A 16,648-nucleotide genomic window follows, 5' to 3' on the forward strand; every position below is an offset into this window, starting at 1 on the left:
GAAAAGACCCTGATGCTGGGAAAGATTGAGGGTGGGAGGAGAAGGGGACAACAGAGGATGAGATGGTTGGATGGCATCACGGACTCAATGGACATGAATTTGAGTAAACTCCAGGAGTTGGTGATGGACAGGGAGGCCTGGCATGCTGCAGTCCATGGGGTCACAAAGAGTCAGACATGACTGAGTGACTGAACTGATTATATAATTCTTGGCATTCTCAAAAATACTATACTACACATAATCTAAGCAGTTTGGGGCTTTTTACTAGTACTAACACTGAACTATATTATGATAAAATGATATAATAGAAGTTGTTCAAATCTATAAGTCTGCTTAATTTAGTAAATAAGACCCAAACGGTTAGGCTTTTTTTTTTCTTTCTTTTTTTGGCCTCATCTTGTGGCTTGTGGGAGCTCAGTCTCCAGAGCAGGGATTAAGCCCCGACCCTTGGCAGTTAGTGTGGAGTCAGAGTCACTGGACTGCCAAGGAGTCCCTAGTTTTTCTTTTTGAATTGTGTCTGCCTTTTACAACTTTCTGGTCTTTTCCCTAGGCATGCCTGAGGAACAAAGTTATTTATCCCCGATTTATTCCTTCTAAACTATGAACTTGGAAACAAGATAAAAAGTTTTGCTAAAATATTAAGAGTGTGTGCTTAGAGATCTTTGCTTTGACTGTTCATAGATATTTTACTTGCTGGGAGATAGTATGATCAGAAGAGCTTTCTTCACAGCTTTCAACTAACACATAGGAGAGGAAAGGAGCTTCATTTAGCCTCATGGTCACTATCTGTATATTCTGTCTTTCTCATAAGGCTGGTGAAGATCAAAGCAACAGGGATCATTATTATTTGTATTTACAGAGTACCTGGAACAAAATGTGACCTTTAGGAGGATTTCAATAAATTCTTTTTAAATAAATCAAATAAAAATCAAGTATAACTAATATTCCTTTCATTCTCCCAAAGTCATCAGCAACAAAAAGTTGTCCTGACATGTTTACATTAGGTAAAGTAAGGTTTCTTACATTTTAAGCAAAGGTAAGGCCTAGGGACAGAAAAACTCTGAAACAAAAACTTAAGTGCTGTAAGAAGTGGTCAGGAGATGGCACATCTATTTTCAGAACAACTAGGCCCAAGGCTAAAATCTGCTGCAATGGCCGAAAGGCTCTTTTAAAACTCAAGATCTTGTCCTCAAACAGTTATTAACATTCTCAGGGTGTATTTCAAAAGAGATGAGTATGAACCTTAGCTCTTTGGTCTAATTCCAAGTCTGATAATTATATGCTGCCTATTAAAATTCCCCTTGCAGTTCTAATTTAATAAGGTGGTGTTCAGCTCCTGTCAAACAGCTCAGAGCAACTCCACCAGCTGCAATGCTTAGCCCATAAAGTATAATGTTTCAGATGTGATTAAATGATCATTTAGAATTTTTCAGGGAAGCAAACATACATTCTTTAAAATATTTTCCACTTATAAAGAATAAACTATATATTTTTAAGTGGCCAAAAAAATCCTATACCTTAAAATGTCACAGTAAATTTTAGTTTATTTTCTTGATAAAAGAGTTCTACTTGTAGCTATTATAATATTAACATGATGAAAAACTCTTCAAGTATATCATCTTTAAGTTTTATAAAGCAGAGAAAATACAAAAACCTTGCAGACTCAAAACTATCCTTTTTCTTGTGGTTCGCAAATAGCATAAATATTTCAGCAACTTCATTAAATGACATCAGGCTTGACTACAAAATGCAAACTAAGGAGGTTTTTATTTTTGATTAATGTGTCTATAGTGGAGAAAGCATAGCCAAGCTAAATGATTTTCTTCAAAAAAGCAAAAACGTGGTAAAAAAGTACACCAATCTTATACTTTCAAATCATAAGCTATCTAGGATTATTAAGTTGCTTTTAATAGTAATCTAAAGGTCTAACAGAGGTTCACAATCCAACCCAAAAACGGAGAAAGCATAGCCAAGCTAAATGATTTTCTTCAAAAAAGCAAAAACGTGGTAAAAAAGTACACCAATCTTATACTTTCAAATCATAAGCTATCTAGGATTATTAAGTTGCTTTTAATAGTAATCTAAAGGTCTAACAGAGGTTCACAATCCAACCCAAAAACCTTAGGGCTGAGTATGTTTCAGAATTTAGAATTTCAACCGCCCCTCCTCAAGATTTAGAAATACTACTTAACCTTATCAGTGGAGTCTAAGTCAGCACCCAGAAACCAAATGTTTTCATATTTCTGCAGTAAAATGTATGAATACTTGAAAAAGGGCCTAATTTTAGTTCAGATCTAGATCTGCAATCAAGCAAGTTAATACTAGTCAGGTTTTGCGGTCAATTTCTGTTTTTAGAACTTTATGGATTTTGGATAAAAGACTGTGCACCTAAACTGAAAAAGCAGAAGTCAGTCAGGCACAAGTTCTTAACTTCAAGATAACAGTAGAAATATTTCAATTGTTTCTACAAGTTACATGTGCTTTATTATAGAAGCTTAATTCATACATCCAAAAAAAATCAAAACAATTTTATTAATTTTATGATGTGAAAGAAAATATATAAAATGCATTCACATTCACAAGGATAAATTTCTTCCTTTGCAGAACTTTCTGGTTAAAAAAAAAAAACCTATTTCTTTACGTTGATAAAATCTTGAAATTGTACTGCAACTGAGCATTGCAAGGGTTCGCACAAGCTTAAAAGGACAGAAGTCTAGACTGTGGGGTACTGAAAAGTCAGCAGCTAGACAAAGAAATTCTCCATTTCTCTGCTCTTTCGGTTGTCTTCCAGTATGGGAAAAAAGGCATCCATGTAAGAGGAATCAGAATGCATTTTATAAGAAAAGTTATATGTTCTCTTCAAAACAGTAAATTATAGTGGTGAAGAACAGAGAGCCTGGAGTTAGTAAGTAGACAATCAAACTCCAGGTCCACCTTTTACTAGCTTTGTGACCTTAGGAAGTTAGTAAATACTCTTATGCCTCAGTTTCATCTACAAATGTGGAAAATAACAAATGTACCACATAAAGTTACTAATGAAAACTAAATACTAAATAAAAATTAATAAAAATAAACTGATAGGAACAGCAACAGGAAGAATAAACAGGTGATATTAATAAATACTGGCAAAGTTAATGCAATATTATCAACCAAAACTTCCTCGATCTTAACCACATTTTAAACCCAGACTGGCTTAACATTAGAAATTTTTAAAAATACAAATGTTTACCTTGCATTTTATCATTATTAACTGAAATACCATGAATTGAAATAATTAGTATCGCTATCCTTTTTTAATAATGAATAGTTATTACCTGAAGTTTAAGTTCCATAAACTACTGAAACATCTCAGAAAGCATTTCTATGAAAAATTAACCAGTATGCATGGTTAGCAACTGGTAAATAAAAATATTTGATAAGCCAAAATAGCTAATTCCATGACCACATCAGAGAGCCCATCCGCCAAACATAAATGGTACTAGGAAATCAACCACTTTGCTCACTACACAATCTCACAAAGCACCGCACAGAACTTACCTGTCTTCATCTTTATCATACAGCTGGTAATAATCTCCGCAGCCGTTCCAAAATGTGCTATCCACAACCTCCTGCCTCACTGTGGCTCCATTCTCTGTTGCTGGTTGGTTATCTTCTGTTTCCCTCTGTGTGACTCTTGCGAGAGGCAGATCCAGGAACATACAATCGTGTTCTCCGTCATACTCATCACACTTTACTAAGAGGTCATCTGAGCCATTCTCCTCAACTTCCAAAGCCTCTCTCCACCTCTGGACACTTCTTTGTTTGGCCTCGTGCCTATTAAAACCTGTTTCTTGGTCCACCTGGCTTGAACTTATCCCCTTCCTAACTTTGGGCCTCACCACCTGCTCAGAAGAACTTCCCTGGTTTTTGCCCCTATCACTGGTGTTTTGTTCACTGCAAATATGCCCGGGAGCACAGGCTGAATCTTCAGTTGAATTTTCTCTTTGTCTCTCCTGGCTAGTATTATTTTGTTGTTTCTTTCTAACCACTTCATCTTCAGAAGAGGACATCTGAAATTCCTGATTGTTCGGATTGACAAACTCAGTATTATCAGAAGAATTTTTCACTAAAGGTGCTGAATCTACCTCTTCAAACTCATCTCTTAATTCACAGAAGAAAGAGGGACCTGTTGGTGAAAGACCAGTGTATGCCTCTACCTCTCCATTTTCCAACTCAAATACTGTATTGCCCAGTGCTACCTGATAGCTACCACCTTCCACAACGTCTGCAGAGAGCGGAAGATGGTCATTATCCTCTCCATGTCTGCCATCTGGATCGCAAGAGTCAGTATGAACCAATGTAACTCCATTTTGGACACTTAAAGCATCACAAACTCCTGGAGTACATTCTCCCTCAGAGTGACTGTGAACATCCGTACTGCTTCCTAAGGTCTCCCTGCCCTCTTCGCTATGACGTACTGCAGCGAAGGATGGAGTGCTCTCCACGGTTTGATTCAATGCAGTATCACAAATGGGAATTTCTGCTTCACTTTTTTCAAATAAAGGGTCACTGGGTAAAGATGAATGAACTTGATCCAGTGGACTGGAACCTTCACAGAGAACAAAAGAGAACATTTAGAGGGGCTAATTTAGATAGCATTTAATAATGACTCTCTAGCTAGAAACCATACCAGTTATTACCTCTTTGAGAATATGAGTGAATTTCTCTGACTGGTGCTTCTACACTCCCTAACTTAACCGGCAGGGCAGACTGGTTACCCTGTGAGTTCATCTATGCCATTATACAGCCTCTCGATATCCTCTCTCTCGGACATCTTCTGTAGGTTTTCACCTAAATCCTAATACTTAAAACGTTCTATACAAAATATGTAAAAGAGAGACTAATGAGAGACCTGAGAGAAGTCACAGGGTAATCAATCTACTCTTCCAGTTGCTGGAATGGGCAATTCAAACAAATTATTTTATTACATGTAGATTTCTTTAAATTGTTTATAATAGACATAAGAACAGATAACAGGTCTAACAGAAATAAGACTCTACTGTGTTCTATGTCAATTCAGAAGATTATATCTTAGTCACTAGATACATGATATTAAATTTTTATCCCCAAAATGAACTGTTGTAATATATCTACAATGAGTTAACTTCAGTTACTTTACAGCTGTGACTGAAAAACAACAAAAAAGTCAATATATTGATTCTCTTTGTCATAGTTTCTAAGAACTATGAGACAAGAGTAAAATGCTATATACCCTACAAATTACTTTCAGCACAACTATCTTTTACACTAATGTTTAACTAAAAAAAATGACACAAAATTTTGAAACAAAATTTTATAAATTATAAATAACTAAAGGTAAGTCTTGTCGTATCACAAAAAAGCTTCTTTAGCGAATGACCTTAGCTAATAATTCATATTCTTGTACATAAATGACAGAAAAGAAAAACCCCTAGAATTATTAAGTTTGCTCAAGATAAGAGGAAACTGACATTTCAGTCCAAAAATATGTAGTTACAGTACACGGATTGTTATCATTTACTTGCTAAGTGTGACCAACTCTTTTGCAACCCCGTGGATTGCAGCCTACCAGGCTCCTCTATCCATGAGATTTCCCAGGCAAGAATACTGGAGTGGGTTGCCATTTCCTACTCCAGATCTTCCCAACCCAGGGATCAAACCTGCCTCTCCACACTGGCAGGCAGATTCTTTACCACTGAGCCACCTGGGAAGCCACAGTACATAGATACCTGCAAAATACTTTTTGAGTAATGAATAATTAAGGAATTTTAATTAAATAACTATTACTTGACATTTGTATTTTATATAATGATTCTAAAAATATCAAATCAACCAAGTTAAATTATTTAGAGATACAAATAAAACCAAACAACAACAACAAAAAGCTGTTTAAATGTAATATGCAGGGGAGAATATACTCAGTGCACTTAAAAAAAAAATTTTTTTTTTCCTTGAACATTTCCTCTGGCGAAATGATGTGACAATATAATCAGTGCAATGACAATGCAGTTACAGGTTAACGATTGACCATATTTTATTTTCTTCTATGTATATACCATTAAGTTCAATAGAAAATTTTAAAATAGAAATTCTTGATAGGAAATGTACAGCATTTATACTCAAGACACAAAACAAATCCATTCACTATTTCAAGCATCACAAGATCAAGTCTTACATCACTATTAACAGTTTTTAAATAATTCCAGGCCGCATACCTGAGGAATTTTCTTTTGGAACATCATCCAGTTCCAACACTTCATAGTCATCACCAGCCCGACCTAAGCTTCTTTCATGCCTGGTCATACACGGCTTGAAACTGACATATGCGTGTCTTCTGCCATATCTCCTGCCTGTAATTGTCTGATATCCTCCTGCTGGTTTGGGCCAGGCAGCCTTACTAGAGTCTTGATCCATTGCTGAAAAACAGAGTTAAAAATAAGAGGCACAGCAATGGCTTTCGTTGCGACATTTGGGGTACTGTTTCAACATATATGCTATTATCTGTCAAATCATATGCTACTGAACACCAAGTGCCCCTTACTAGTAATATAAAACATACTTGAAAAGTAAGCATGAAATATTACTTCATGAGACTTATGTGACCCCCTTCTTCCCTCCCCCAAATATCTTTTCTTGGTTCCTTTAAGGTATTACAGATTTTTATAACATAACCTACCCCAAATTTTTTCCACATGCCAAATCACTATACTGTAAAAGCTGCTAAAGGATTGGAGAATGATCCTTCAAATTATCTAAGTATCTTAGATAAGTATTACTGCTCAATACAAATTTGCTGAGTGAATTACTCGCATATGATATGATGGTTTCAGTTACATTAAAAGTGAATAAATTTCAGTCAAGTTGTTGTTCAATTGTTCAGTTGTGTCCGACTCTTTGTGACCCCACGGACTACAACACACCAGGCTTCCCTGTCCTTCACTATTTCACCGAGTTTGCTCAGACTCATGTCCATCGAGTCAGTGATGCCATCTCACCATCTTGTCCTCTATTGTCCCCTTCTCCTCCCGCCTTCAAACTTTCCAAGCATCAGGGTCTTTTCTAATGAGTTGGCTCTTCACATCAACTGGCCCAAGTATTGGAGATTCAGTTTGAGCATCATTCCTTCCAATGAATATTCAGGACTGATTTCCATTAGGATGGACTGGTTGGATCTCCTTGCAGTCCAAGGGACTCTCATGAGTCTTCTCTAACACCACACTTCAAAAGCACCAATTCTTCGGCGCTCAGCCTTCTTTATAGTCCAACTCTCATATTCACACGATTACTGGAAAAACCACAGCTTTGACTATAGGACCTTTGTCAGCAAAGTAATGTTTCTGCTATTTAATATGCTGTCTAGGTTTCTCACAAGTTCTTTCTTTAATGGTATCTGTACTATTACAAAGAACCAACTGGACCACAATAAAACATATCCCAAAGATTAGGCTCAAGTAAAACTCTCCAAAAGACAACAGTGGTGAGCCAAGTGAAACTTTTCAAAACTACCAATGTTATACACATGGTAAGAAACGTCAAAAACATCTGAACAACTTAAGTACTGAGTTCTGATGCCTAAGGGATATGTAACAGCAAAGATTAGCATCTTTTATTAAGTAGGACATTATCTCACATCTACATATACAATAAGTTTGCTTAGTCAACTGAATTTTACATATAATACATAGGAACTAATAAAATATTTCCTCACAGTATATGGAATAGTCAGTAAATGAAACAGTTACATATTTCTGTTTTAGTGCATTAAAATAAAAAATATAATTGCTTCTAAGCACAAATTCCAATCTGAAAGAAAGGCAATGCCACAGAATGCTCAAACTACTGCACAACTGTACTCATCTCACACACTAGTAATGCTCAAAATTCTCCAAGCCAGGCTTCAGCAATACGTAAACCGTGAACTTCCAGCTGTTCAAGCTAATTTTAGAAAAGGCAGAGGAACCAGAGATCAAATTGCCAACATCAGCTGGATCATCAAAAAAGCAAGAGAGTTCCAGAAAAACATCTACTTCTGCTTTACTGACTATGCCAAAGCCTTTGACTGTGTGGATCACAATAAACTGTGGAAAATTCTGAAAGAGATGGGAATACCAGACCACCTGACCTGCCTCCTGAGAAATCTATATGCAGGTCAGGAAGAAACAGTTAGAACTGGACATGGAACAACTGACTAGTTCCAAATCGGGAAAGAAATACGTCAAAGCTATATATTGTCACCCTGCTTATTGAACTTATATGCAGAGTACATCATGAGAAATGCTGGGCTGGAAGAAGCACAAGCTGGAATCAAGATTGCTGGGAGAAATATCAATAACCTCAGATATGCAGATGACACCACCCTTACGGCAGAAAGTGAAGAAGAAGTAAAGAGCCTCTTGATGAAAGTGAAAGAGGAGAGTGAAACAGTTGGCTTAAAGCTCAACATTCAGAAAACTAAGATCATGGCATCTGGTCCCATCACTTCATGGCAGATAGATGGGGAAACAGTGGAAAGTGTCAGACTTTATTTTTTTGGGCTACAAAATTACTGCGGATGATGACTGCAGCTGTGAAATTAAAAGATGTTTACTCCTTGGAAGGAAAGTTATGACCAACCTAGACAGCATATTAAAAAGCAGAGACATTCCTTTGCCAACAAAGGTCCATCTAGTCAAGGCTATGGTTTTACCAGTAGTCATGTATGGATGTGAGAGTTAGACTATAAAGAAAGCTGAGCGCCGAAGAACTGATGCTTCTGGACTGTGGTGTTGGAGAAGACTCTTGAGAGTCCCTTGGACTGCAAGGAGATCCAACCAGTCCATCCTAAAGGAGATAAGTCCTGAGTGTTCATTGGAACAACTGATACTGAAGCTGAAACTCCAATACCCTGGCCACCTGATGCGAAGAGCTTCATTTGAAAAGACCCTGATGCTGGGAAAGATTGAGGGTGGGAGGAGAAGGGGACAACAGAGGACGAGATGGTTGGATGGCATCACCGACTCAATGGACATGGGTTTGGGTGGACTCTGGGAGTTGGTTATGGACAGGGAGGCCTGGCATGCTGCGGTCCATTGGGTCACGAAGAATCAGACATGACTAAGTGACTGAACTGTAGCACAAAGAAAAACACACATGTATTAATAACATATAATACCAAGTGTTGCATTGTTACTTCATCCCTTCACAAACCTGATGAGGTGGATACTGTATTTTATTTTAAAAATGAAAAAATTAGGGTTAAATGGATTATTTAAGTATCCTGTCCAATGACCCAGTATGACTCCAGAATATTCATTGGAAAGACTGATGCAGAAGCTGAAACTCCAATACTTTGGCCACCTGATGCAAAGAACTGACTCATTGGAAAAGACCCTGATACTGGGAAAGACTGAGGGCAGGAGGAGAAGGGGATGACAGAGGATGAGATGGTTGGATGGCATCACCAACTCAATGGACATGAGTTTGAGCACGCTCTGGGAGTCGGTGATGGACAGCGAGGCCTAGCATGCTGCAGTCCATGGGGTCACAAAGAGTTGGATGCGACTGAACTGAACTGATGACTCCAGAACCAGTACCTTTAACAACACCTCCAAAAAAATAGTCTCCAAAGTGTAAACCACAACAGATGACAAGGAGGTAGGAAAAGAAAATGTAACAATTTCTATTTATATTCATTTTCATATCAAAAATTAGAAATTAAGCTTTATAAATACTCAATATATGGATTGAAACTGGCCTTAAATAGACCAAGATTAAACATCATATACAGTACTCAAGGAGTCCAGAGGGGAAAATATGATGTCTTCAATCTAGAGTAAGTAACACAGACTTTGCTTACCTGCTGGCTCTTTTTCAGTATACTGTGACATATATGGCAGTTTCCGTGTGCCCAGTTCAGTGGAATATGGATGTGATTTAGTTTTTACTCACACAATGGATAAGCTGCAGAAGATTCCTAAAAAGAAACCACAGATGAAACACAATATTAATAAAACAGAAGCACAAAACAAAATGGCAAAACTAATAACTTCTAGTGAAGTTCTTAGCTTGCTGATAACATAGAAACATACACTGGATTTGATAACGCAATCAAAAAAATCTCAAAACTATGAAGATGTCTATTTGAAAATATTTAGATATCCTCTTGGAAAACCTTGCCTTAAGTATATATCATCCTTAAGAAAGACAACGATGATAACACACAAATAATTTATAAGTACATAAGCAAATATATTAGGAGAAGTGTTGATTGGGGAATGTGACCAAACTTACGTTATATAGTACTTTGGGCATCTACTACAAACTATGCTACCTTTGTTTCTCCATAAAACACTGAAGTTCCCTTAGCCCTGCCACTGTTAGAAGAAGTTAACCCTAAGAACACAAACTTCTTTTAAAAAATGTATAATGGCTTATAACAATAAGTGTAAAAAATGATATATTGACTATTCTTTAGAATGGGCAATTGACCAGATATTTTAATCCCAAAGAAGAACCTATTCTAAGTCAGGAAAACTAAAATTTACCATGTAACATATAAAAACTTCATGTTTTGAAATTAATCCATTTATTTAGTATTTTAAAAGTTACAACCTGTACTTTTTTTTTTTAAAGTTTGGCAAGAGCTTAGCTTTTTATTTAAACACCTTAACACCTGAGCTGCTGCTAACTGCCCACCACCAAGTTAAAGTTACTAGAAGATTACAGCTCTGAAAATTAGTTTAAATCTATATGCTATCTGTCTAGCCATACAGCTAGCTATAAATTAACACACAGAAAAGTATACATACACATTCTCCCATATAAATTATAAACCCAGCAACAGGGTGTTTAATGCTCTAATATTGCTGAATCAAGTCAGATTGTTAATAATAGCTAAAAGATAAAGGAATATAAAAAAAAAAATCCTGCCATACTGGCAAAAATACAAGCTCTGATTAATATTGTTTTAATAATAAGAAAAATAATCTGCAATAACTTGAATCTTCACAGATTCACAGTACAGTACATGGCAGACTTAAAGGATGGCCATGGATTTAAGTTCATGGATATTTTATCCAAAGCCTTTTCTTTGAAATAAGGCAATATTCCGGGCACTATTTTCAGTGCTGAGGATATAAAAATGAACAAAACAGACAAATACTCCCGCCATCTTAAGCCCTCCTAAAACTGCAGTACAGGGTACAGACACTAAACAAAACAAACAAGAAATAAATGTTAGACAGTACACGTGTGTGCGCGCGCTCAGGGGTGCCAGTCTTCTCGTAGCCCCACAGACGGCAGCCCCCAGGCTCCTCTGTCCACGGGACTTTTCCAGGCAGAATACTGGAGTAGGCCGCCATTTCCTCCTCTAGGGAGATCTCTCCCATCCAGGGATTGAACCTGTGTCTCCTACATCTCCTGCATTGGCAGGTGGATTCTTTACCACTGAGCCACTTGGGAAGCTATGAAAATACTGACAAGAGATCACAGTGGTTTGGACCAGGGTAAAAATAGACGGTTTGTTAGAGATGGCCTCTAAAATTTAGAGGTCAGGGAAAAAGAAATACCAGGAAAACCAACCAGTGAGAGAGGCAGGTAAGAGAAAGAAAAAACTCTAGGAGTGTGCATGCCAATGAAAAAAGCACTTCAGACCAGAGAACTGATCCACAGTGCCAAACTGCTGCTAAAAGAGAAGTGTGGCAAGGATTTGTAACTGACCCTAGACCTAGCAACAGGGAAGGTACTGGAGCTCTTGACAATGGCGTCTTTGGTAGAATGGTAAATACAGAAGCCTCATCACAATATGCCATTGAGAGAGAGGTGTTAACAGTACAGAAATCATGAAATCTCCCTGTTTCTTATCATATTTCTTTTCAACATAAATCCATTTCTTTCTAAAAGATTCTTTTTGGAGCCCTCCAACATCCTGATAAAAACTGAGTCTACTTGCTTTCAAGATCTGACTACTTCTGGGCTATCTTCTGGTTGTGTTCTGAGTTAGCTCCCCTGATTTGAAATCCATATTCTCCCCTCTTTTGTTTCAGGAACAGGGGTGTGTTCGTTTTGTCTTTATTAGAAGAGTCTCAAGTAATTGTTTTAGGAACTTTATGTAAGCAGGTAAAAGTTGAGTCTTTCCATAACAAAATATTTCATCTTTCCACCACTCTTGACTTATGTTCAAAACAAAATCATTTTTCCCACCTCTAAAAGGCACTGCTTTCGAGGCATCCCATGTTGCTGTTAAGACACTGTCCTGTCAGTTTCTCACTCTTCTGTAAGCAAAGCAATTTTTCTCTCTGGAGTAACTACGGTTTTCTCTCAAGAAATGGTATTCTATATTTCACAAGGACTTTCTTTGGCCATTTAAAAAATTTCTATCGCATAGCACTAGTAGGGTTGCTTTCAAGACTCACAAAATTTTCTCAAAGTTATTCTTTTTTCTTTCCTTATTTTCTCTGTATTTGGCCCACAGAGTTTAATTCTTTGTCTCTAAACTTCTCTTTCTCATTTTCAATGTACAGAATGATAAATTTCATGTACTTTTTTATTTCTGGCTTTCTAATATTTTCTACAATGTTTCAGATTTCTTGCGTTTCTTGTTCCCTGTTACTTCTATCATCATTGTCATTTTCAATCGCGGTTCTTGTCTTATAAATAAAATGTCAACTAGAATCTCTCTGTAGATATCAATTATCTCTATTTTATCTAGGCCAGCTATATAGATAAGCTCTACAACAGTGCTACTCATTCCTATCTCTGAAGTATAAAAGAGAAAAGAAAGAACAGGGAGGAGAGAGGATGAACAATAAAAACCATAGTCTTAAAATGATTAATTCATCAGTGGCAGATTTCTATGTAAAGTTTATTGGGAACATTTGGTGTCTTGAGTTTTCTCTAAAGAAATGTTTCCTTGGCTAGTACTATTCATCTAATAACATATGATTCCTCTCTACTTGTGACAATTATTCATTTCAAATTCTTAAGAGTTTTCACATACTTCTTCCTAATTGCAAAAACAAAACCAAAACAAAAAAAACTATACAAATGTGCTGTTGTCTAAGAATTAAAGGAATTAATCAGGGAAGTATTAATTCTAGATCTTCCAATTATTAACTTAGGTGTCATCCTTTTACCCCTTAACTAGGATAATATGCCAGCAGCTCTAGATAGGTAATGGGAACAATCTTCAAAAGAATACAAGGAAAAGCCTGAATATGGGCTCTACCCTCCCACGGCAGAGCTGAAAGAGTGAATTTAAAGACAAAGACCTTGCTTTAAGTGTGTTATGTCTATTAAATGAACTGTGTCAGTATAATGTCTAACATAATGATACATATTTAAACAGCAGTCAATGAAGGGATAAATGAATGCATGACAATTCTGTGCCTCTTTCTCTGATGGAAATACGGAAATATATTTATTATTATTTTGTACTCTCTCATATTTAGCTTTACATATATTTAAGTGCCCTAGAAATGGTTCTTAAAATTTCTCTTAAAACAAATTTTTATAATTATCTAGCCCATATTTTCTTTCTGTGAAACAATATTTTAGTCACACAAAGCTTTGTAATTATTACCACACTTAAGCTATAAATTCAAAAATAAAAACTTCATGACAAAATAGGTTTATAACAACCTCTGACAAATGCCACCAGAAAGCAGTTTCATATATGCTGGAACCAATTACATTTAAACCTAGCTTCCTAACATTATCTCATCCTTCCATTTTCAGCTGCTAAGGCAAAGTAAATACCCCAAGAGATTAATAAAGAATCCACTATTAGCAACTTAAGCTTATACTTTAATTATGCCTGACACATATTATTTTTAATATATCTCTAGATTTTTCATGTTTTCTATCAACAAGCACAAATGACTGCTTATATATATTTACAACCGCAAAATATTCAGTACATCTAACTAGTATATACATAATAAATAAAGACTAAAGTCAATTACCTCTATATATCACTGTAAGCAACTGGACATATTACTAAAACTAATTCCACTAAATCAAGCAATCAACCACAGATTTAAAAGTTACAGGCTGCTACACAAGAGATCAAATTGGCAACATGCTGGATCATAGAAAAAGCAAGGGAATTCCACAAAAAGATGTACTTCTGCTTCGTTGATTATGCTAAAGCCTTTGACTGTGTGGATCACAACAAACTGTGGAAAATTCTTAATGAGATGGGAATACCAGACCACATTACCTGCCTCCTGAGAAACCTGTATGCAGGTCAAGAAGCAACAGTCAGAACTGAACAAGAACAATGAACTAGTTAAAAATTCGTAAAGAAGTATATCAAGGCTGTATATTGGCACCCTGCTAATTTAACTTATCTGCAGAGTACATCGTGTGAAATACCAGGCTAGATGAAGCACAAGCTGAAATCAAGATTGTGGGAAGAAATGTCAATAACCTCAGATATGCAGATGACACCACCCTTATGGTAGAAAGTGAAGAGGAACTAAAGAGCCTCTTGATGAAGGTGAAAAAGGAGAGTGAAAAAGCTGGCTTAAAACTCAACATTCAGAAAACTAAGATCATGGCATCCAGTCCCATCATTTCATGGCAAATAGATGGGGAAAATGTAGAAACAGTGTCAGATTTCATTTTCTTGAGCTCCAAAGTCACTGCAGATGGTGACTGCAGCCACCAAATTAAAAGACACTTGCTCTTTGGAAGAAAACTTATGACAAACCTAAACAGTGTATTAAAAAGCAGAGACATCACTTTGCTAACAAAGGGCTGTATAGTTAAAGCTATGGTTTTTCTAGTAGTCATGTATGGATGTGAGACTTGGACCATAAAGAAGGCTGAGCACCAAAGAATTTATGTTTTCTAACTGTGGTGCTGGAGAAGACCCTGAAGAGATCCTTGGACAGCAGGGAGATCAAACCAGTCAATTCTAAAGGAGATCAACCCAGAATATTCATTGGAAGGAATGGTGCTGAAGGTGAAGCTCCAATACTTTGGCCACCTGATGAGAAAAGCTGCCTCACAGGGAAAGACCCTGATGCTGGGAAAGACTGAGGGTAAGAGGAGAAGGGGTGACAGAGGATGAGGTGGGCATGAGTTTGAGCAAACTCAGGGAGATAGTGAAGGACAGGGACGCTTGAAGTGCTGCAGTCCATGGGCTCGCAAGAGTTGGGCATGACCAAGTGAATGAACACCACTACCAGAAGAAAACGTCCAAGGTATGACTAGCAAATTCTGCAAGTGAGCAACTTCAGAAACAATACCTAAATCAGAGAGAAATTTTAAGGGACAACTGTTAAAACTTCTAAGATGAAATGGGTTTGCTATCCCTAGTAACAAGAGATAACCTGACAGAAGGCTACACTTGATTTTCTACTACTTTTCGCTTAATTACTACTCTTCTCTGAAGATATTTTTGCAAACTATTGTAAAACAGAAACAATAAACTCAGCACTGGTACAGTGAAAATTACATTACAAAACATAACTCAAATTACATTACAAAACATAACTCAAACATAAAACATATGTAATCAGAAACAAATAATCTAAAAATTTTATAGACAAAAAACTGTATTTTCAAATTTGGTTCTGGTAAAGCCTATTATCTCACTAAGTTTTTATAAACTTCTCATTCTGTTAAAGAAAAGTCTTGTAAAAATAATTTTTTTAAGACTATCAATAGTAATCTTTGAGGAAAGAAGTGAAATACAACTCTCAACAAACTAGAACAATAAATAATTTTTGTGGCTTACCTTAAAGTATAATTGGCTAAGGGAGCAAAAGATTAGAGTCAAAGAAAAGTGAGATGAAAGAATAAAATACCAATTCATTAAAAAAAAGATGGAGAACATTCCTTAAATTTACCTCTCATTTAGATAGGAAGATCTTTGATTCATGTGTCACAAATAACAAGAATGCTGCTCAACCTACCCTCTATTGAGATAAACAAATTAATCAGCTTTAAGTAGAAAAATTGGAAAGAACATAACATTGTAAATCAACTACACTTCAATTAAAAAAAAAAAGCTGTAGAGATTTATTTTCATGTCAATAAGCCAGAAAAAGAAAAAACCAGGGTACAGGAAACAAGAAAATAAAATATTCAATGTTATGCATACCAAAAGGTAACAAATGTCATTTGATGCTAAAAAACACATTTGATGCTAAAAAATATGCTCAGAAAAACATATCTGTGATAGATACTGAGATGTGTGCACTATCAAAAACATAAAAAACAGAAAGAAATGTGGGTGAAGGTTGAAGAGATACAAAAAACTAGCAAGGCAAAATGCTGAAGCGAGATGGTCTGTACGTGGGGGTTCCCTGTCCGCTAGAGACGTGTTTGGAAATCTCCACGATAAAGACTTTTAAATTATTTCCCTTTTCTTTGCAATCATTTATTGAGGGACTGTTCACATACAAAACTCTTTAAGCATACGCTACAACCCAAAGAATTTTTACATATATATATGTAACTACTCACCTAGGTCAAAATTATATACCATCACTTCAAAGGGGTTTCTCTCATCCTTTCCAAGACACTGACTGCTCTCAACCCACAGGCAACCCCTCTCCTGACTTTTATTACCCCCATTTAAGTGTTTCAGATTTTAAACTTCATAGAAGTGGAATCATGCACAGTAAATTCTTCTGTGTCTAAT

General features: G+C 36.3%; 1 protein-coding gene and 1 long non-coding RNA gene across 5 annotated transcripts in view; one reads left to right on the forward strand and one right to left on the reverse strand.

The window, feature by feature from the left end:
* The window catches only part of PJA2 (praja ring finger ubiquitin ligase 2), a 128,742-nt gene that overhangs the window by 100,135 nt on the left and 11,959 nt on the right, over positions 1-16,648 (reverse strand). For all 4 annotated transcript variants that reach the window (XM_081505354.1, XM_081505356.1, XM_081505353.1 and 1 more), the window contains exons 2-4: positions 9,854-9,970; positions 6,234-6,434; positions 3,538-4,588 (exon numbers count right to left, since the gene is read on the reverse strand). In XM_081505354.1, coding sequence (XP_081361480.1) covers positions 3,538-4,588; positions 6,234-6,434; positions 9,854-9,884 — 1,283 coding nt within the window. In that variant the 5' untranslated portion in view covers positions 9,885-9,970. The remainder of the gene's footprint in view (positions 1-3,537; positions 4,589-6,233; positions 6,435-9,853; positions 9,971-16,648) is intronic.
* Positions 366-4,154, forward strand: LOC145511707 (uncharacterized). The gene is made up of 2 exons (XR_014058088.1): positions 366-1,912; positions 2,078-4,154. It is a non-coding gene; the product is annotated as an uncharacterized LOC145511707 (long non-coding RNA).

Source organism: Giraffa tippelskirchi, chromosome 6 (genome assembly GCF_054371585.1).
Source record: "Giraffa tippelskirchi isolate mGirTip1 chromosome 6, T2T-mGirTip1v1.2.pri, whole genome shotgun sequence".
Classification (NCBI taxonomy): Eukaryota; Metazoa; Chordata; class Mammalia; order Artiodactyla; family Giraffidae; genus Giraffa; species Giraffa tippelskirchi.